The sequence below is a fragment of the Nylanderia fulva genome, unplaced genomic scaffold (assembly GCF_048542155.1).
Source record: "Nylanderia fulva isolate GAGA-0341 unplaced genomic scaffold, ASM4854215v1 Scaffold1, whole genome shotgun sequence".
Lineage (NCBI taxonomy): Eukaryota > Metazoa > Arthropoda > Insecta > Hymenoptera > Formicidae > Nylanderia > Nylanderia fulva.
The window spans coordinates 343,791-367,245 of NW_028189192.1; the positions used below are offsets into that span (position 1 = coordinate 343,791).

General features: G+C 34.8%; 2 protein-coding genes across 5 annotated transcripts; both read right to left on the reverse strand.

The window, feature by feature from the left end:
- Positions 1-995: 995 nt before the first annotated feature.
- LOC114939549 (E2F transcription factor 1) lies at positions 996-14,917 on the reverse strand. Of its 4 annotated transcripts, none has more exons than XM_029313873.2 (8): positions 14,027-14,917; positions 8,490-8,587; positions 8,240-8,397; positions 7,942-8,080; positions 7,643-7,856; positions 7,275-7,548; positions 6,768-7,119; positions 996-4,800 (listed from the first exon to the last, which is right to left on the reverse strand). In XM_029313873.2, the coding sequence occupies exons 2-8, from the start codon at positions 8,566-8,568 to the stop codon at positions 4,673-4,675; spliced, it is 1,344 nt and encodes a 447-aa protein (XP_029169706.1). In that variant the 5' UTR covers positions 8,569-8,587; positions 14,027-14,917; the 3' UTR covers positions 996-4,672. The 4 variants fall into 4 exon arrangements, with proteins under 4 accessions (XP_029169706.1, XP_029169710.2, XP_029169708.1 ...); XM_029313877.2 differs by lacking the exon at positions 14,027-14,917 and adding an exon at positions 13,315-13,805; XM_029313875.2 differs by lacking the exon at positions 14,027-14,917 and adding an exon at positions 9,877-9,927.
- An 808-nt stretch (positions 14,918-15,725) lies between these two features.
- On the reverse strand, positions 15,726-17,744 carry Archease (protein archease). Its single transcript, XM_029313871.2, has 4 exons — positions 17,621-17,744; positions 17,411-17,435; positions 17,018-17,222; positions 15,726-16,637 (listed from the first exon to the last, which is right to left on the reverse strand). The coding sequence occupies exons 1-4, from the start codon at positions 17,670-17,672 to the stop codon at positions 16,452-16,454; spliced, it is 468 nt and encodes a 155-aa protein (XP_029169704.1). The 5' UTR covers positions 17,673-17,744; the 3' UTR covers positions 15,726-16,451.
- Between the last annotated feature and the right edge of the window lie 5,711 nt (positions 17,745-23,455).

The following is a 23,455-nucleotide window of genomic DNA, read 5'->3' on the forward strand; positions in this document are numbered from 1 at the left end:
TATACTGTAAGTTTCAAAAAACTTGTACAATATATGAATAATCAATAATAAATCAATAATAGAAGCTTGTGAACTCCAAAATCAAAACAATTCAGAGTTGAAAATTATTTAGTTTTTACAATATTATATAAGTTGACGAGTTTCAAAGAGGATGAGATTTCAATGATGAAAATAATTCTTTCTACCTTTTTGTACGCAACGGTATTTTTTTTTATAAAAATATTTTAAATTACAAAATTTCTATATATATATATATAATATCGATATCATACCTCTATGTTGAGTAATATCCTGGAAATTATCGAATTCGAATATCTTTCCGGTTCTTCCGATTCTTGGATCGGAATCATTTTCGCACGATTACAAGATTACAAAAGCTTTGCATATGATTACAATACGCTTTAAAATGAGACTAGTTTGAAATAAAATCGCGCTATGCGTGTGTTTGTATCGCACACTGGACTGTTTCCCTAGAAAATTCCCCTAGGGAACTTTTAACCCCGCGTTGATTTCCCGCCTTTTTCAGCGCCGGAGGAAAGAAGCTAGACGAGACTCTAGAGAATTTTTAAACAGGCATTTATTTTTCCCGCGCTTTTCGCAGGATCAATTTAATGTTACAAATGTTTCGAATCATTTTTCAGTTTTTAAATTATTGTAAAAATTTACAATTAAAAAGGAAAACCGTAACGATATGTGTAAAACAAATGTGCTTATAATTATAAAATATGTTCCAAAAAATGTTCACAAAATTGGAAAACTTTTAAATCGTGCATCTATTATCTCAAAGTAAAATATTTTAAAATATTGATATCTAATTTAATGAATTTACCGTCGCAAACGAATGGAATTAATTTGAATAAAAAAATCGACGTCCACATGTCTAAATAATAAAATTGCAAATCTCGGCGATGCGATTATATTCTATTTGAATTAGCTGATTGCGGGATGTTTTTTTTTTGTATGAGGAACAAGGAATGTGCATATTTTTCTCTACGTACGATGTTACATAAGATTATATTTTGCCACTTTCTTTTCTGCGATGTTCTTTCCAGCAGGCTAATTTTTAAAATGTGACAAAATGCTTGTCGTAATAATACATTATTCGATTTTCCTTTTATCTTTATTTTGTAATTTCTTCTTTACGATGATCGATCAGTGTTTAATTAGCATTTGCCATCGGTTCTAAACAGTCTCTCAAATATAACGATCGAAAGAAGCGCATACATAAACGCGCTCACAAAATTTATCAACTACTCACGATGGCGAAAATTGATCTTTCTTTCACACACACTCTCACACACACACACACTCTTTCTCTCTTTTTTTTCTCTTCTCTTTTCTTTCGTTCTATCGGTAATAGTAAAAACGAAAAACTAATTAAAAATGATACGAGTCTCACCTAACGCGTTCCATCAACAGGAAATAATAATATCTCTTTCTCTCGCGCGTGTCTTTTTATTGGCACCTTTAAATATAGATTATGGAAAGGTCTTGCGCTTTGCAACGGCAAATCTTGTTTTTAAACATGCGGGAAAAAAAGAAACGTTATTCGACAGGCTGCTAGAAAATGTAGATTCACGAATGTTTCGAGTGAAAAATCAAACAATGTTGTGTTGCCATGTTTCTTCGCGACGAGATACTCTAAACAGGAATCGCTGCGGAATCCGAAGGCGTAATTTTCCTTCTATTATTATTTACGTGTATGAAAGTGATTTCACACAAGCAAAGATTTATTGTTTCGGAATAAATACACACCTAAAGTTTCTCTTTTAATCTTGCGACTACATTATCATCGAGGACAATTGCAAATCCATTAATATTTAACAGAGCTGCAGCTGCCTCCGGATATTCACTACAAAGATGGGATGAGTTTTAAATATACTCTCTTTTTGTTTTCCTTTTAAAAATATCATATTCGTATTCTCTTTTTTGTTCAGTCTCAATTGTCTGTGTTATCCCGCATTCAGATCTCGCGGCGTCCCGTAAATATTCAGGTAGAAAATATCGCAACTTCTCACCGTGTGTGCTATATTCAAAAGACCGAAATCCTTCGTTTTTAATATTCATTTCGACGACATCGTATACACACACACACACACAGATACATACTCTCTTTCTCTCTCTCTCTCTCTTCCTTCCCGCTCTCTCGATTTCATATTTAATGCACTCATACGCTTTGCTCTTCTATTCAGCTTCTCAATGTCTTTTCGTGGCGTACGAAAAAAGCGCTTGACGCCGGTTAATTGAAAAACGAAAACAAGAGTAATACAATTTTTCCCGGCTATCGTGAATGGGAGCACAGCGAACATTGTGCAAAGTAACAATCTGTCATTGTGATATATTAATTAAAGTAAAGTCTTTTCTTGGTTTTTTCACGTAGACTTATTTTACAAATATCCATGCAACAATATGACATTTTGATCGAGATATTTCAAAGGATAATCTAATTCGAAATACACATAAAACATTATATTTCACGAGTCTTAAATTATGACAAAATTAGATTTAAATTGTGTACTACCAATTATAATTATTTCAATTTAAGTTATGATTTTAATTTATTTACTGATTTAAATATATGCAAAATATTTTCAATACGCATGCAAGTTTGTTATCCTGCACAATGTTTGTCCATCATAAATTTAAATACGTATTACATGTACGTATATATATCTATATATATATATATATCTATATAAATGAAATTATAGATTTCATATATAAACTAATATTTTGTTTTGTTTAATGTTTTAATAATTAATTAATAATATTAATAATATATTAAAAATAAGTGATCCGTATTTTTACGATAATTACATACATAATGAGATGTTTGCAGCATCTGTCCATTGTTTTATGTGTGAGAGAGAATCATTACGTTCTTACATATAATATATATGTATACGCATAGGTGTGTCTATGAGCTTACATAATTATGTTTGTAAAGTATTTACAGTTGCAGAAGGGTATGATCGTTATTTTGTAGGCACTATGGCTTTGGACGTACACTAAGTTGTACGTTAGAGTACATCCTTAAGGGAGACTTCCAGACGAGACAATTTTCCCAGTGTATTCTTGAGCTCTTGAGAAATAAGAAGATATATGTATATATTGTATATTTTTACGCGAATCTCGCTCAACAGAAGCAAATTTCAGGACCGCGTTTTTCTCGACGAGATTCAAGTGTTCACCGGTAAGAAACTTTCTCTCTTAATCTTTCTGAAAATTTCCGCATTCAGGTCCAGAATAGTACTGTGCCCTGAATCTTGGACAATAATCGTTACAAAATCGAAATTAAATATGCATTTGAATGTAAACGATATAGTCCAAGATCGTCCGTTACTTTACACTCTCGTTACATTTCGAGTTTACCTTCATTCATCTCTATCATATGACGATAAAAAAAAGCTAATTAGCATACGACCTCTCTAATCGATTAATAACATAATCGCTGTAACAACAATCACTGGTCAACGCGTTCCATTCCGCTCCCATCCAACAAAGCAATTAGTACTTAAAACGGGAAACGACTTCGATATTTGTTTCACGATTGCCAAGAGTCGATCAATTAATCGATGAAAGTAAGCGGAATAAAGACTACTTATACTGTCGAACAATTTGTCAACGAGGTAATATGCATCATCCGGATGGACAGTCTTTACTCTTGAATATAATTTAAAAACTCATTCTCGCGTCCCAATGACGCGGTGGTAAAAGACCACCATCCGAATAATCATCTCGTCTTTTCGCTCTTTTTCTCTTCTCGCCCTATTTAAGAAATTCTTACGCTAGAAAAACTTGATGACTCTCTCTCTCTCTCTCTCTCTTTCTTGGTCGTCTTATTCGTTTCATGGGCATTGGACAACTAAGTAAAGCAATTGGATCGTTGTCCCACACAGTCTCTCCTCTCTCTAAATTCCCAAATACATTCTTTTCTACATGTCTTAGCTCAATTTCTATTATTATAGATTGCACAAAAAAACGCCCTTGCTCTCTTCCTCCCTCTCTGAAAAATTGATGCGATTCATTCCGCAAACGCGATCGATGCAGATCGTATCAAGCCGGAAGCACGTGTTAACAATGTCGTGATATGTGTTTCCTGTGCCTCATCTGGTTCGGCTTTTCTGCATCCAGAATTTGCGATTCGAAAAAAAGTAATTAAAATATAAGACAACGAAAATATTAAGTTTTAAAATATTCCGATGGATGAATAATGGATTAATAACAACTTGTTTTATAATTTTTCCATGGAACAGATAATAATGGACCAGCTAGTAAAATCATTTACGGAAACATATGCATTCTATATAATAATTTTTATATTTATAATCTATCATTGGTTTCTTAAGACGACAATATTTAACAAATTGCATGTATGCTTAATCACTTCGTTACTGCGCTTTTAAAATTAACCATACATATAAAATTGATAATCAATTTTTCAGATCGAAAAACATTCGCTTGGGGTAACAGTAAATAAATAAAAACGATTTTGCGTGTTTGCGATTCTTTGCAAAGATCGACGCGCGGAAACAAAAAGTGCCAACCACCTATTGTCTAACGCGAAGGAGCATTATAAAACTGACCAAGCAGTTTTCATCCGTTTGAGTACCAAACTCAGAGTGATATAGTCCAAAATATTTAAGAAAGCTCTTGCATAACGACGATATTTCTAGAATTTGAAATCGAAGAGATCCGACAGACCCTCCTCGGTGCCTAATGAGAACGAGTAGTCGTTTTCGGAGAGAGGCGGTTCCAAACTTAGCAGTTGCTCTCCAAAATCGAGAATCGAATTCAGATCTGTAACAAAAGTTAAAAGGATGATGGACTTGTTGCAATATCAAATCCATCGATTTTTTTTAATCCCTTTTTCACAAGCAAATTATTCAGGTGCATCGCTTTTATTAGATTGCTCGCAAATAATTATTCGAGAGAATAATTCTAAAAAGCTAATAGCGTAAAAGATTCTATATTGTTATTTAAAATACAAACTTCTTGTATTTTTTTTGTAAAGTTTGCAATTTGTACATATGTGTGTATGTTAAAGAATACAATCGATGCATATTGTTAGTTTCCAAAATCATATGTTAAGAACAATTTGTCAAAGACATATGTGTTTACAAGCTTTTAATACAAATTAGTTTCAAAAAGTAAGAAATGCGGTAAAATGTTTCTGTAACATATTTAGTTTAATTGTGTCACAAGATAATTGTTGTTTGTGATTTCAAAAACTGTTGCAAAATTCGGGTCGATTGTATTAATTTCCAAATTATATATACATTTGTCTACAAATTATGTATTGAAGTTAATTTCAACGACTCTTGCATGAATCTTTGTCTTACATTCGTATATGAGACAATGATATTATAATATATTACATGAAGTATACACAATAAAGAAAAGCCAATAGTTGGTGTAAATAAACATACCTTCGCACGACACGAGCTTTGCTGTTTGAAACCGTTACCTAACTAGAACTCTGCCTGTGATGTGATTTTAATAATTTTAACACACAAGTCACAGCCAGAGCTCCATCAGGGTACGGTCATCATCCATTGGTAAAAAGGTAGTATAGAAATATTCAAAAGAAAGGTAATAAATTATATGTATAAAAGTATCTAATTTTCTTTTCTACCTCTACCTTTCCTTTGAACATACAATTCAATCATGAGTGAGTATAAGATTGTAGCATGCAGTATGATCTTTTCAAGCAAGAAAATACTGATAAAATGATCGTAATGAGTAAATAATTATGTAAATAAGAAATAAATAAATAATGTGTTTGTAAGATAATGATGTTAGACCACACGTGGCATCTGTTTCGTAAAACTTTCAATAAAAAAAAAAACGCATAACATGTCGGAAATATTTTTTAGTAATACAAAAACAGAAAACTTCGTAAATACTTTTATTTAAAAAAAATACAACTATATATATCTGTAGCTTACTAGATAAAGAATCAAACTAAATAAGCATAAAGCATTAGAAATTTTGTACAAATATATACAAAACATAAGAATTTCTGAAAGAAAGAAGGTATACATATATGGAATATGCAACAAGAATTAAAAGCATATTTGTTAAAATGTTGATAGGAAAATATGTGCACTTTTTTAAATGAGTATTGCTCAATTCTTTAATGCCTGTTATAAGACTGTATATATATTGCATGATTGAACATATCGATTAACTTTTTTAATATTTAAAAATGAGTAATTTTTTACTCGCATAAAAAGTGATAAAATATTTACAAAATATATATTATTGAAAGAAATATTACCTTTGATAACAAAAAATCAATAATTTATAATTTATAAATTACTTTCAATATACTAATTATTGTTTACACATTTAAATAATTTACATTTTTGCGATTTAGCAATATACTGTACATGATCTGTATATAAGAATAAGATAATAAAACGATGAAATTTTTTAATGCACTTACAGGGAAACAATATACTGATAAAATTAAAAAAAAAAAACAAAAAAAAACAAGTTATAGTTTCCCTGAATGAAAAATGCTAAATACAAATTTATATAGACAGAGATATATAAAAATACGAAATAAAAAAAAAATTATATCAATATCTATAGAAAAGAGCTCGTTTAAAAAGAAAGAAAAAATTTTGTCTTACTTTTTTATTAATATAATTTTCTTTTTACGAAATTGATTTAATCATTGCACTACACTTAGCTATTCAGAATACAATTAAAGCTACCCAAGCAAGCTACTCAATCAAAGCATTAATTCCTTGCAGTCCTACCTGAAGTGCTGATTTGATCCTCCGTTTGGAGTTGGAATTTGCCACCCATTGGTCCATAGTCGTCAGATTCGCATAGGAACGCATCCTTCATGCCTGCTATACTGGTAACTGTAGTTACAGGGGTACACAGACGAGTATTCATAGAACTCTCATTGGAAGGTACTGATTCGACGTCGCTTTCTTTCTTAATCACCAATTCAGGAGACAAACAAGGTATGTCTGACAGTTCTTTTGATTGAGGCACAGTTTGCGTTGTCGCATATCCGGAATAAGGTGATGTTTTAATTGTGTTATCGTCAGGACACAAAAACACTTCTATCTCTCCGTGTTCCGACCTCATGTGCATTTGAAGCTGAAAATATATTATTGTGTTTTCTTAAAGAGAAATAAAATTTTATGTAAATTTTATTACCAGAGAGCACATAAACTGATATATAAATAATTTCTTCTTCATTAAAAAAACAAGTAGGTGTGTAGACAATATGAAAAATTTTACTTATATTTTACCTTTTGTTGACCAAAGTTATTGATAGGTTGTGGGACATGGAGGGTAGCTTCCGGCGGGGCTTTCACAGCCATAATAGCTTGGTTTTTGTACATTGAAACTGAACGTAAATCGTGATACGTTACATAAGCGTATTGTCTGTCCGCGCATAGTTCGCGTAGATTCTTATCGGCACCGTGGATTAATCGATCAAGTGTATTTTCTTTAGCTTCCAAATCCGCGACCTCTCTTCTCAGACTGGCGATATCGTTTCGATTATTCGGTAATTGACCGTCTCTGTAACAAGTAATTTTTATGCCACGTGTATAATCTTCAACGTTATAAGAAATAAATGGCAAAACATGATAAAATATATTAGCAGATAACGTACTTCCACTGGATATTGTTTTTACTTTTCTTCTCTAAGATCCCAATGCCCTCTAAAACATTAGTAATGTCGTATATACGACGTTTTTGTACCTCCAGCTTCTCCGATGCTACATTCAAGTCGACTACACCATCCTGACTGCTTTCAACTAAGTGGATAAACTTCTTTGTGAGTAAACTCAAAGAGGTATCATATCGCGTCCTTTCTACAGTTTTAGCTGTAATACAACAATTGATTCTTCCATAAGTGATATGGTAAAGAAAAACATAAAGAGAAGGTCATAAAACACAAACAAAATTTACTTTTGGTAGGTGTGTGACCAGTTAAAGAATTCGAACCGGATCTTCTACGTTTACCTCTGGGAGCTTTGAAGGCAGACTGGCTGGGACCAGTTGTTCCTACCTCCAAATTCAGTCTTCTTTTTACCGCTTGAACTGATATCTATCAAGTAAAGAGAAACAAACTGTAACTTTAATTAACAGTAACTACTATGCTAATACAATGTCTTTTAAGCATATTACTTATTTACATATCAAGATTATTAAAAGTAGACATTTTATTTCGTCATCAATTTCGTTAATTTTACCATTAATTATTTACCTCAGCTCTTGGCGGTGGTTGTGTGGGTTTCCTTGTTATTTGATAACAAGGTGTTTGACCGTACTGATGATCTTGTAAATGAGGGCTCGGTGTTTCTTCTGCCACCTTCTGTGGCTGAACTTCATCCAAGGATCCATCGTCCAAAAATTCAGCCTTTACTGTAAAAAGATATCATCCAAATAAGCTCAGAGTGATAAAATAGTATGAAAAGTTGGAATATATGAATTTTTTGTTCCAAAAAACGACATACACAACTTTGTTTCTGCCATATCTGGTGTAACGGGTCTGGCTGGATCCTCCAGGATCACTTGTCTCCTTACTCGAGGCATCTTGGTACAATGATTGTGTCTAAAAAGAAAATAATAATACATAAATATAAAACAACTAGAAAACTATCAAATTACGAGAAGTTTGATTTATGTTTTACATAGATTCTTCAGGATGCAACAAGTGATAAGCGATGGGAAAACAGAGAGTAAATAATATGATAGCCTGACTGTCCTATTTATATTTTGAAGGATATTTGAAAGAGTAAAGTAACAATAAAACAATTTTATACACATGTATACGTATCACAAAAAAGTAATGTACCTAAATAAAATTCAATATAAGCGGAACAAGAGAGTTACAGATATAACAAACTTTCAACATGCTAATGAAACGCAACGCCCAATTAACGCGATTAAACATGTTTTTGAGTATAGAATGACAATACTTTTTGCTAGCGGAAATGTTTGTCGCAACTCGACGTGAAACGAGAGCATTATTCGAGAAAGCAAGCACATTGTCAGCTACAGTAAACGACCGATGGACACGACATGAGAGAAAGAATCGCGCGCACAGACCTGTGTCCAAACACACTCCGCATTTTCGGGCGCTAACCGCTGTTGCTCGCCGCGTGCACGAGTCGTGGACGGGTTACACACGCGGCTGCGACTGCGGCGAGTGTCATTTTTAAATCCCAAGGTTCTCGCAAGAAGACGCGCTGTGTGTTGACACGAGAAGAGCGACCTCGTCCGCACGTCGAAGCCACGCGTCGAAACGACTATAGTGTGTATATATATATATATATATAAATGTGTATATATATATATATAGTACATACGATATACACGCACGTATTATATACCACGAGCAATAACGGAAATAATAAGGGCGAGCACCGCGTTAGGTAACTATATGTTGCGCGATATTAGCATCTCCCTGCACGGGAGGCGCGATCGGATTGCGCGGCGTGTCTGCTTTAAGTCGAACGCGCACGAGAATCGCAACAAACGTGGTCGCGAACTAATATTACACCATTTTATTTCTACATTTTTCCAATCAAAGAGAAATTACACATTTAAATATTTGCACGATAATTCCGTGAAATCTCCGCGGAAATCAAGAATCGAATAATAAATAACATTTATTTTCTGATGACACTTTTAGAATTCTTATACAATTTAATTTTGCAATGACAAAAAATTATATTATTGCCCTAAATAAATAAATATCACACATTAAATATGTACGAATAATAAATCCAATAGAATATATACACATATACGCATACATTTTCAATATATTATCTACAGCAATCATCTACATTGTGAAAAGTTGTCGAAATTGTGATATCAATTTTAATCTTTGATTACCTCTCAAAATGCGTTCAGAATGCCAACAGCTGATCAATCGGTTATCTTTTAAAGTAAGGCATGGAAGCAACATTGTTCCATTATCATCCAAGTATTTCATTGACAAATTCGAAATTGTTAATTATTGGCACTTGACCAAGATCGAAACTTTCAATTCCCGCCAGCTGTTTAATTACATAGTCATTTTTTTAATTTACTCAAAAATATGATTCGCGTGCACTTTTACACTAATAAGAATGTCGATTAAAAGTCACACATGTTCATATTCATTAAACACTATGTAAATAAAAAGATTACATTCCCGAGAAAAAAATCATATGCAATGTCAGTAATAGAGCAACAGTATCATCGATAAATTTTGCAAAATATGATGTTTACATGTGAATACAAATTAATGTGACGACACAACACTTTTTCCTTTCTACATATGTTTGAATATAAAGATTACGTGCGAAATAATTAATTATGTTTAATAATTATGTTCAAATAGTTTTGTCATAAAATTATTTCCGGCTCTTCTCCGTTTTATAACAATGATTCTTATAACGTTATCTGAATGACACAGCAAGCACCGCTGCAGATATTCATCAAATTAAATGAAATAGTTTGAGACTTTGATAATGCAAATGCTTGAAAGTGAACTTACGTTGCTCTTGGCCCTTTGAAGAAAAAAAAAAAAGAGAGAGAGAGAGAGAGAGAGAACGAAACGTTTCGGGATGAGATTATTCCGGGTGTGGTTTAAGGTTTAAGAGAGAACATTAGGATTGTGCAAGCTCGAAAATAACTTATGTATACTGTCATTTTAATTTATCAAACTCTGATTATACACGAGGAGTTTTATAACTTTCCAGATAACAAGGGTAACTTGTTATTTATTATTTCTATAATTTGATATGCAACAAATAATGTATATATTCAGAGCTAATGAATTTGCGATGAAGCACATTAAAAAATATACTTGAAAGATGATTCCACGTTTCACAGAAATATGTATTTAATTTCTCGACACATCCGACACGACCGAGAAAAAGAAATCTAGGACCAGGATAAAGATTATCACGTTGGAGCAAGCCGGTCCGATTCTTCAGCCGCATACGCATAAACTCAGCGGGAGTTTTCGGAATCTCTCTAGGCGAGCATCGCAATTCGCGTCTCGAAGGTTGGGAGCAATGGACGACGCAGAGGCGCATTGATTGGTCGGCCGTTATCTCCGATAAACCGCGGTACGAAACTTTGACAAATCGGCAACGTGCTCGGAGCATCGATCGAAGAATGCAATTGTCTCCTTTGACACGCGCAAAACGAATCGTCGATCTGTCCGTCCACATTTTTTATCTTGGAAAAAAATAAAATCGAGCTCGATCGCGCTCGTTCATTGGTCAACCCGCAGAGGAGGACGTCGAATCACAGGTTGATAGAATCGACGTACGTCATACACGTCGCAAATGTCAAAAACGTATACATATATATAAAAAAAAAAATAAATATACAGGGTGCTTCTAAAAGCATGTTGGAGATTTTAAGGGCGTATTCTAGGGGTCAAAATAAGAGAAACATTTTCTATAAAATGCTTTCTCTCCCGAGTTATAATAGACATTTTTAGAATACACCCTTAAAATTTCTAACATAGTCTCAGAAATACCCTGCATATATGCGGAACTTTCCGAGTAGCTGCTAGCGGGCAATTTCGCGATCGACCGGGTACGACATGAACACTGACGACGCCGGGTCTTTACGAAGACCGGAAACGCCGCCGCAAGGGTGTCCGTAGAACGTGCGCTTTGCGAGAATGCAAACGTGACGTCTAGGCAACCAGATGTGACGACAGAGAGCCGTCTGTCTCTTTCTTTTTTTTCTTTTGCCTGCCCTTTTATTTTGCACTTCCGCTCGCAAGTCTTAAATCATTTAGCACGATCGTCTCCCCTTCGTAATTTCTTTTTTTCCGTTGTTTTTTTTTTTTTTTTTTTAAGCTAATCCGAAATTTCGAACGAGTAAAAAAATAAAACCTTGAGCACGTTTAGTATCGACGAGAGACTAATCGCACATTTTTCCATCATAACCTCTAGCGAGAAACGCGGGTGGTATCGGTTAATCGTGCGTCACAGGCCAATCAGCTGTTGAAGGCCACACACGTGCGTGGCTGACACTCTCGCGTCATCGATTATCAGAATTCTCGATTCCCTTTTCGAGAGCTCGGATTGGAGAGGAAAGCACACCGGCGGAAATGTCAAAACGTTTTTCCAGTTGGCACGACTACTCGTCTCCTCGCGCGCTCGATTTCTCGTATACATATATGTATATCCATCTATGTTTATACAATCTTTATGCCAGACTTGCGTCAATTGAGAATATAACGTTCGTGGAATCTGTATCTGTAATAGTATCGTATATCATAACGAGAATCGAAATATATCGTGACTTGTGTGACACGCGCGCGCACAATAAGAGAGGATGGTACGCATCCACACGTATATAGACATATATGTATATACGTACGTACACACGCGCGTGCACGCACATATATCATGCAACATCGCGGCCGACTCGTTTAAAGAGCCAAGACGATACGGCCGTAAGAGGGGAACCCTTTTAGTAAGACACGCTACCGGCACGTTATAAAGAAACGGCGCGGTGCTCGCCGGAGATGTTTCCCCGAAGAGAGAGAGATGCCACTTGGATGCTTTCTCCCGACGAGCGGAAATAAACGAGTGCTCGAGCGTGAAGCACCGACCGTGCGGCTGACCTGTTTGCGCGAAAATCGGCACCGCTTTGGACACGCGAGAAAGTTGCGAGAAATGTTGCAAATGCGACGACGCGGATGCACGTTTCGATCGGGAGAGACGAAAAAGAGAGACGGAAGTAGAGCGTCGTCTCTCTCTCTATCTCCTTTTTGTTCTTTCTACTTACTTCTCCTTGGCTGCTTTGCAAACGTCGCACAGTATTTTGAGACGGAGACCCGCGCTCTCTTCCGGGAGGAGAATCAGCAGACCAGCGCACGGTCGAACATCTCTTGATATCCCGGCACTCTTCAAAACGAACGCTCGGGTGGTCGAAAAAAAAAAGGGGAAAAAAGGGGAGAGTATCTCGGATTTAGAGCGACCCCTCGAGAACTCGTCGTCGTCGTCGCGTTCTAGCTTTACATATTCGTCGTGCTCCTTCCTCCCTTTCTCTTCGCGGATATCTCTCCTTCTTTTTTTCTCTCTCTCTCTCTCTCTCGATCTCGAGGCCTGGCCGTTTCTCCGACCGTGCTGCTAGAGCACGGTATCCATTTTCTGCGCGCGGTTCGATGCCGCCACGATTACGCTACGCACAGGCCGGATCGACGCAGGTAGCTAGAGAGCCGGGGGCTTCGTTTTTCCGAAAGACTCGGAAACAAAAGAAAAGAAAAGAAAAAAAAAAGAAACGAATAGGAACGTCGGAGCTGGCCTCGGCGTTCACCTCGTGCGAGAATGCGGCGTGGCGCGCCCGTTCGGAACCTCCTCTACAGCGAGCCCCGCCTCGGCATGTTCGGGCCGACTCGGACCGACCGGCGAGAAGAAGCTCGGACGAATCTTCTCGAGACGTGTCGCGCACACGAGACCGGCTCGTGCGGAGAGAGATCGCCGCTCGGCTCGTCCGGTTCCTTCCTTCGTTCGAGCGAACGTGTGTAGAGACGAGGCCCGGGCTCCGTGGCGCGCTAGCACGACTGGCCGGTTCGGGCTACGCGAGACGGATAATGTGTGCCGCGTGCGCCGGTGCGAGAGAGAGAGAGAGAGAGAGAGAGCGCGCGCGCGCGGAGAACTAGCCGCGTGTCCGTGCGTATACGCGAGTGCCTGAAGGAGAGGGCAGGCCTTCTCTCTCGCGAGGTGTACACCGACGTATTGTATATACACGCAGCCGCGGAAAAGCGTGGTGTGTTCCCTTACGTTACGCATGCGCGACGAACGTACTACGAAGGAGCGAGAGCGAGATAGTCGACGATGGTGATCCTGGTGTTGGTGCACTCACCTCCAGAGGAAATTCACATTTTTTCTTGCCCGCGATTAGACATATCGTTACGATCGAACTTGGAGACGGCGCTTTTCCCGAGCTCATCAAGTGCAATATCGTATATGTGTGTGTGTGTGTGTGTGTGTTTGCGGGTGTGTGAAAGAGTAAAGGCGGGACTTACCGGAAATGGCGCGTTTTAGTTTCTCATAACTCCATTCGCGGCGATTGCGACGAGTTCTCGCAGGAAAGGCACTTTCACAGATCCCGGAACGCGCGTCCACGTTCAGGCGTGACGACGCGTCGTTCCTTTGCCGCCCTTCATAAGAACCGCACAGTCAGAGAGCCTCGTCGAGAGAGAGAGAGAGAGAGAGGCAGCGCGCGCGCCGGCGTGTCGGTGAGACGAGCCGGTGTACCGGCCATCTGCCGGTCGCACGCGACAGCTGAAATACGCGCGCCAAAACTGTCGCGTCGCGACGCGACGCGATGCGATGCACCGTTCTGCTTGCGTCTCTTCCTTTTACCTCCTCTTTCGACAATCCTCTTTCCTAGACGCCGTTATCGTGAATACTCGCGAGCGATAACAGACGATTACTCGACACACTGAAATTGTTTTGATAGTCACTCGAAAACACCGACTTATTGTTGTTTATTAGCAATTATGATCCATTGATGGATTTGACGAGCAAGCACCATCCGGAGCCGCCGAGAAGCGTTTGCCCGCCAAAAATCGACGAACGACGCGACGCTTTCGAGGATCTCGGTTTCATGCACTTTCGGCACTCCCGCGTTTCCGGAACGCACCATTATTACCATACCGGTCCGCCATGCTCGGGGGTGTTGGCGAACAAAGTCTGAATCTCTATCTCTCTCTCTCTCGTTCTTCCCCTTCCTCTCTTTTTGCCTTTCTGTTTTCACGATGTATCAAGTCCCTTTAATCCGGGCTCGACGAGTCTCGGAGTCGGAGGGACGACACGACGTCGTTACGTAGGTCGCATCCACGAATTATGCAATTTAATGACGTATTATAATGCGTCGACGCGACGACCGCGCACGTAGAACCGTACGCACGCTTTCGATCCTGCCGGACACTGATGCGATGTTCCCCCGTTTCTTGCCTGCTGTTGCCTCAAACTAAGCGTACGATCGTCCCTTCCTTCACGAATGGAGGGGTAATCGCTTGCAGGGACGGAAGTGAGCGAGGGCCCCAAATATGTCGCGTCCAAGTGGGGATTAACGTTAAATAGACTTTTATCTTGATCGAATTGTGCCGGCGATCTCATTTTCTCATATATTTACATCAACAAAGTTGCATGTCGTGTCAACAGCCTCCTGAGAGAGAGCCTATCTTTTTATACATTTTTTTATTATATTCTCTTAAATAAGACATTAAGAGATCAGATATGAGGGTAATTGAATTCTTCTCAATTATCTTACAAGTTACACAGCATGCAACGTACACAAATATGTCCAATTATCCAAATATATTATTCTTCAATTCAATATTCTAGCAAATGTTTATCTAAAAAGATAGTTGTGTAAATTTCACGTTATAATAATAAAAAATCTAACGTTAATCTAGAAAGTTATTACATAGCTTCTTATATCAATTTTCAGCAACACAATACAATTTAACATCTGAGAAATCGATTAAAAATTTCTATTAAATTTCGTTTTTGACAGAGATATAATTGTAAATAACACATATGTGAAGAGCAAATAGTTGAAGAAATATATTAGAAATATTTTAATAAGATTAAACATATGTATGTATATATAAAACGCTAGAGTTTTGTCGACATTATTGAAATAATCTGATATAAATATTTATATATCGAGTATATATATCAAATTGAATAAAACAGAATCCCTCTAATGCGAAATTATCGAAACGACAAACTATCTCTTTATTCTGTGGAATCGTTTCCTATTCTTTTATTGTAACATGGCATGTCTAACATATTAATATGGCTTTTATTCGAGTATAAACGATGAAAAATACGTGCATAATCAATTTGTAATGTTCGCCTTTTTTTATTCGCACTTTTTTAGCTTATAATTATGTAGTGATAAATAATTAATGAAAGGACAACGCGAGGATTTCAGTTTACAGCTATTTCAGAATAGAGAAGCTAAAGATAACAGAGTTCTTATTTTTACTTAGCTTAATTTTTTCATATTATTAATTTTTGTATAGGATAGGTTTTTACATTACGCGGACTTGGCACCTTTTTTTTTACCTTTTTTTAAAAAGGTAATTTTTTAGGTAAGATATAACAGTAAAAAATCGCATTTTCTCGGGTATCTACGCAACATTGGTACAGACCTGAATCAAGTAAAGCCAAGAAGAAGGGGACCCGGTGCTTTCTTCGTAACGTATTTATTTGAACTCTACGAAGCAGATACAAAAGGATCGTATCCTACATAGGGGAGGCGTATGGTTTCCCTTCTCGCCCTTCGGTAACCTCCCTCTATTTTCCCTCCAACCCTCCGTTCAGGTCAGTCATTCCAACTTCTTGTTTTCAGAGCGTTGTCCGGCGCTGCGTTACGAGGACGCCGAGAAACGTACGATAAGACGATCGACACCCGATCACAATAATTATTATAAATCATATATCGACAATGACAAAGACCTCGGGTCGATCCACCTGCGGACGATCGTAAATTTGCATCGCGGAATATGTAATGGCTTTTACCTCGGCGCCTTGCGTGTGTTTGCCGATCGTGAACTCCTCGCCGTACGCGGTTGCCTTGATTTTTAAATCGTGCTCGTTGAATTCGGTAATCTCCACTTTCTGATAACAGACATGCACAGATTTTAATAAGAGACGACTTTCGCCAGTCGATGATTTTCAAATTCAAATAATAATTTAGTTACATAATTGCGACATTTTACTTAAGTGAATTTAAATAAATAGCAATAAAAAGATGTCTAAAAATTTTTAATAACAACAAAAGATATATTCATTAGTTTGAGATGTAAATTTTGCTTTTATATCACTGATATATAATTACATTTTTAATATTAATATTACCATTAAATTAAATGTTATATATTTAAATTATTGTACTAGAATGATGATGATAAGACTGTGAAGGAGTATAATAAAAAAAAAATATATATATATATTTCTATTTGTTTAATAATGTAATTTTGATGACAAAAAGGTTGTACCTTAGCGACGATGTACGGCTCAGCGCTGAACATAAAAAGCAGCTCGTCGAGAAAATGGAAAAGCAGACTTTCGAGATCGTGACCCTCGGCCTCCACGTGGTGCACCTGTGTGATCTGCACGCGCTGCAGGTCTGTCATGTAACCGAACATAGCCATCGCGCACTGTTCGAAGGCTTCCTTCATCGTATCGCCCCATGCGTGCAATCTACAAAACAATTGCATGTGTTAGATCTCTTTTAGAAATAACTTGCAAAAACATTTTTAATAAGATACGTCTCTCTCCACATGCGGCTATTCGCACGATTTTAGGTTAGCCGCTGATGTAACCTCAAAAAGGAGAGTCTATCGACTCAAGAACGATACGGTGATGATAAATAAATGTGTAATACTTACTGTACATCCGCGGTGTGATCGAGATCTGCAACAAAAAATGCCGATTTCACTCAATTTCGAAATGCAAACTCGAAAAGATATTTCTCATAATTGATGAATATTGCGTAAGTCGCGTTGAGCGAGGTTATTTTTCAAAAAATCGATGCAAAGCATATATGTCTATCTTGTCGGATAAGAACTTGTTAAAAAATAAACGCAGTCGATACTTACATTCGTATTTGATGGGTGGTATCTCAAGATTCTTCTCCGCTAGTTCCTCCATTGTCGCGCACAGCTGATTCTCCACGTGAGTCAAGCGATCAGCTGATCCACTGACGGGTTCAATCAACGGCGACGCGGTTGCGCGTAGGTGAGTTCACGCCAGTCAGATGGCGCTATCTATAAGCGAATCGCTCTGCGTACTTATCGACCGAACTAATAAAGATTGGACAAGATTGAATATCGACCACTTGCAAAATAAGAAAGTATTTAAATTTAAATCGCAGCCGCATACGCGAGTTTAAAAACATGATTGTTGATTAGAAGTTTATCTTGTGAGAAAAAATTGAATTCTCTTATTTAAAATGTATCCCAGCAAACACCAAGTAACTATATTATATAACTATATGTTAGTTATAATTTCCTACTCAACAATATAAATGTAAATGCAAATATAACACGCGTGTTATATTGCATTTACATTGTTGAGTGGAAAATTAGAACTAACAGTTATATAATTGTTACTTGGTGTTTGCTGGGTACATATTTTTCTTGTAATTGTTGCGTAATAGTTTGCGTTTAATATATAGATATATTTTATAATAAATTAATAAATAAAAGAATTAATAAATTTTTTTTCACAAGATAAACTTCTAAACAACAATCATATTTTTAAACTCGCGTATGCGGCTGCGATTTGAATTTAAATACTTCTTTATTTTGCAAGTAATCGATATTATCAATATATCTTGTGCATATATTAATGTAAATGCAATATAACACGTGTACGTGTGTTATATTGCATTTACATTGTTGATTGGGAAATTATAACTAACAGTTATATATATATAATAGTTACTTGGTATTTGCTGGGATATAAGTATTAAATAAAGTTTATATAAATCTTTTTTCTCTCAGATAATTTTATTAATTCTTATATGTGTAAAATATCGGAGTATACATAAAATACTTTAATATCATCGATATTATATAAAAAATATGATTAGAAATTTGAATAAATAAGCATTTAAATATAAAAATAAAAGAAAAAAATGTCAGTAAATGTATATAAAAATATACATTTAATATGCAATCTGTTATTTAATGATTGTCACTTTTATAAAATAACTATTGTTATTTCTACACACATACATACAGATATTTAGAAGTAATTTGATTATGCTAAAAATTGTTTAGTATATATGCAATGTTTTTTCGCAGTTGCATTTGTTTATTTGTTGCTCATAAATTAAACCCAGATAGCCACAGTAATTATTATGACATCATTTTGATGTCAAAATGCATCATTTGCCATCAAAATTTGCATCATTTTGGATGTCATAATAATTACTGTGTCTATCTGGGAATGTATCGATTATAAAAATATGATCATTATGCAATACGATGTGCAGTGGTGCACCACGCGTTTTCTCTCATTCTCTCTTTCTCGATCTCGATTTCTCGATTTCTTTCTCTTTTTCTATTACGCGTTTGGGAGCAGTCATCGTTGAGTGAATCGGTGAGATCTGCACATATAAACAAACTGGTATGCTAGAGTATATGCTATGAGAGACCTACATATCTTTCTTCTGAATCAATAATGAGAAGCAAAATCAATTCAATTTCTGGTTCATTGATTAAAGATTAGAATCCAAAATAAAGTAATACACGGCACAGATTTGATTTTCCATTTAAAAGTAACAAATTTAAAAAATATAAGAAGATCAAGTATTTTTAATTCTTTAATTAATTGATATCTAAATTGTGTAGCTAGTTTTGAAAAATTATATATTATTGTATTATTGCAAAAATATAAGAGAAAAATAATTTTTTATATATATTTTTTTAGTTAAAATACATGATAAAAACATAAAATAAATTAGTTTAAGGCTCGCAAAAATAAATTACAGCATACATGTCATTAACATACATGTAGGCATTCCTTCTTTGTACATTAGAGGGAGAGATGCGTCATGATTGCCTCTGATCGTTATGCGCGTCTTTCATTCATTTTTAATTCAACAAGGACTATCTATTTTTTTTTACTTGCACAAGGACTCGTTGCATTATTGCTCTCTCTCTCATTGATCTACGAGAGTGCATTTATGCAGATTATCATACGTAATTTATGCCATACATAATAAAGATGTCGACGAAAATATTAGTAACTGTTTACTGTGGATTTAATATTAAATGTGATTGTTGCTTCGTATGAGTTTATATTATGTATAATTACATACTATTTATACATAATATTTTTTTTCAAAGAGAGAAAAAATATCAAGAGTATAATATATTAATAAATTAATTATATACCTATATATTTTTGCGTAGCTTATATATATATTATTCTAATATATATGTATAGATATTAAATTTATGTATTATGCATATATATTATGATTTATGAAGTATTTTTGTTATTCGATAAATATATACGTATATACGCTTTTCTTAAATGTATGGAATCAAAATTAATTGCGAACATTATCATACATTACTCATTGTTTACGTAGCCAGTGAGAAAAATATTGAGTAATTATCCAAAACTCTGGCATTTAGTTAATTTGCGGTGCACTCCTTTATTATCTACACACTTTATTATACCAGATGTCGTATGTAATACTGTTGCACGTCAGATGTTATATGTTTGTTAGCGGAGGCTACTATATAAGTGTAGCCTGTGGTTCTCTTAAATAGAATTGTTGACCATCTCGGTATGACAATGAAATTGGAAACACGTGGTTAAGAGTAAATATCTATTCTTAGTTCAGCTAGTTCGAGAAGATTTCGCAACATAAAATGTTATTATGTCTCATGATTGTACATTCGATATTAAATAGAAATCTGTATGATAATGACTGCTTGAGATTTTTTCAATTTGCTCATTTAAAGAATATAATTAGTTATTTTATTCACAATATATCAAAATGTATATATAAGAGAGTGAATTCTATAAATTTACTCATTTTGACAAAGTATTCTTTCTTTAGAAAGAAAACATTTTTTTACAACACATTAAAATATAATTTAAATTTATTATTATTAAAAGTTTATTTTATATAATTTTCTAAAATTTAAATTATTTACACATGTTACTTTTCAATGAGCACATACAAACTCTTACTATTAATTATTTTCCAAATATTTCTCAATTATCCAAATAATAGCTGTTTATATAATCCATATATATATTGATAGTATTAATAATATACTTATATAATAAATACAAATGTAAGATGCTTTATATATCTTAAAGTGAAAGATGAAAATGTGTCATTTCATGAGAATTCCAAGACTGCCAAGTATGAGGTGGAGTATTCAATGAAAAAAACTTGTAGCTCACCCATTCATATAGTATCCCTGCAAAACAATCGTCAAACAATATGGCGACATTCGCACCTACCCATATAGCCACAGTAATTATTATGACATCATTTTGATGTCAAAATGCATCATTTGCCATCAAAATGATGCATTTTGACATCAAAATAATTACTGTGGCTATCTGGGTACGTATCGCTACATGTTTGTATACATCTATGTCACAGTCGAGTCTCGTCGTGAGTGTATCGTTTTGCTATCGGTATTTCGTTTTTTTTTCACATTATACCAGCTTATAGAAAATCTCGTTTTTTCATCGCTATCAACAATGTGTTCCAAGGGTAGCTGCTTTGCGCATTCATTAATCTAATCTTATTTTCAGTGTTAGATAAATTTCATTGCTAGTAAGACGTATGATCGTGATTAAATCACACTTTGTTGATCGTTCGTGCATCGCCAAGGTGCATGCAAGGTCACAAGGTCACACAGGAAGTCTGTACGTCCGGAGTTTATGTCCTTGCACTTGCATATGAAGAAATGGTCTTTATACATATACGTATTCTAAAAGCACTTTTTTTAATGTATTTCGCTCTTCATCATCGATAAGAATGTATGACCGAATAATTTACGCTGTAAGATGGACGACGAATCGTCACGAGTAGTTAAATGATGCCTTTGTATGTGCGAAATCTATCATTTGTTTCTTATTATTTGTATAATCAGTATCCGTTTGTAAATCTTTTTCTGTCAATATAAAGAGATGTTGGCGATATACATACGTACGATATACATGCGTACGTTTCATAAGTTCTTCGTTAACTTTAATAAACCAATTACCGAGATTTAATAGTATTATATTATGAATATTATGATAATTGCATTACATCACTTGTAAGTAATTATCATAATATTCGTAATTCTTGCCACAATATTTTATTAAAAAATTTCCATATTTAATTTCCTGGATGATAAATAGATAATTATAACCGATATTTACGTAAATTGAACTTTACACAATATAAAGATAAGTATAAATGAAATTATTGATTAAAAATGGTAAACTCACGCATTTTTTTAAAGGAGATTTTAATTAATATTAATATAAAATTATTTAAAAGTGATGAGTATATCTATTAAATTGTGACAAAAATTTTAAAAAAGTATAATATCAATGTTGAATAGGCTCAAATAGTTAGTTATGTTTCTTAAGTTTTCTATTTTACAAAGCTAGAAATAAAATAGATCGTCAAAAATTATAAATTATACACATTTATAAATCAAGTATGATGTTCTTATACCAAGAAAAATTATGTAATATAATTAATGCAATATAATTAACATTGCAATATGACTGTTTACGTAAAGTATTTTTCCTTAGATAAAAAGTGATGTAATGCAATTATCACAATATATTTATAATATTATTAAATCTCGGTAACTATGGTTTATTAAAGTTAACGAAGATAACTTATGAAACGTACGCAGGTATGTATATAAAAGTATTATAATGTTTATTACTGAAGCTATGAAACTAGTTAATACATTTATTAATAGAACATGTGCACAAATAGAAAATAATAAGTTTTGAAAAGAATAGAATTTTTGCGGTGATTTATTTATATATTTAATTATGTACACAAATAAATTGTACTTGTTGTTTAATGTATTATATTATATTTTTAAGAATGTGAGATAATTTTTAAAGAATATAAGGCATTTTGTAAAGAAAAGGGAATACTCATTATTGTTTTACATTTTATCAAATCTATCATTTTTTCATAATAAATCTTCAAATATTGATGTCTATTATTCTTTCCAATGTATTGTTTATATTTTTGAAGTTTTATTCAGAGTATGAGTGAGTATGAGTCATATTCATATCTTATTTTAAATTCAAAAAGGATACAGAGAGAGAAAGAGAGAGAGAGAGAAGATGTTAACAGAAATGGATTTCTTCTCTTGCTAGGCCATTCTCGGAATCACCGCAAGAGTGCAACAATAATCGAGCACGACTCATTGTCAATTAAACCGAGCCCAAGATACCGATGACAAAGAGAGAGAAAGAGAGCAAGAGAGAGAGAGGGAGAGAGTGGGAAAGAGAGACCAAAAAAAATGGATCAAGAAGTGCTGATCTTATTGTTAGTTTCGACAAAAATGTCTTTTATATATCTGTTATTTTTTCACCTACTTACCTTTTCTCTATTCACGATAAAAATAGTTTTGCTTGTTCTTAGAATAGCTTATGACATATGATGTCTTCATTATTATTTATGATTATTTATCTCTTAGTTTCTTCTTTTCCTTTTTCTTTTCTTTCATCTTTTATTATTAAAATTGACTTAATTATAATATTTTTTTTTTTAATAATCAAGTATAGATTCGCTTGAATTTCTTAAATTGCAACCTTCTTGCTCGTCGAAGATGTCTCAAAGAAAAGAGGAGGGTACGCTGTAGCAATCGTGATTCAGTTTTCCACCCACCACTGCTTCTCGCCTCTCACGTATAAGCTCACTTTAATGACAT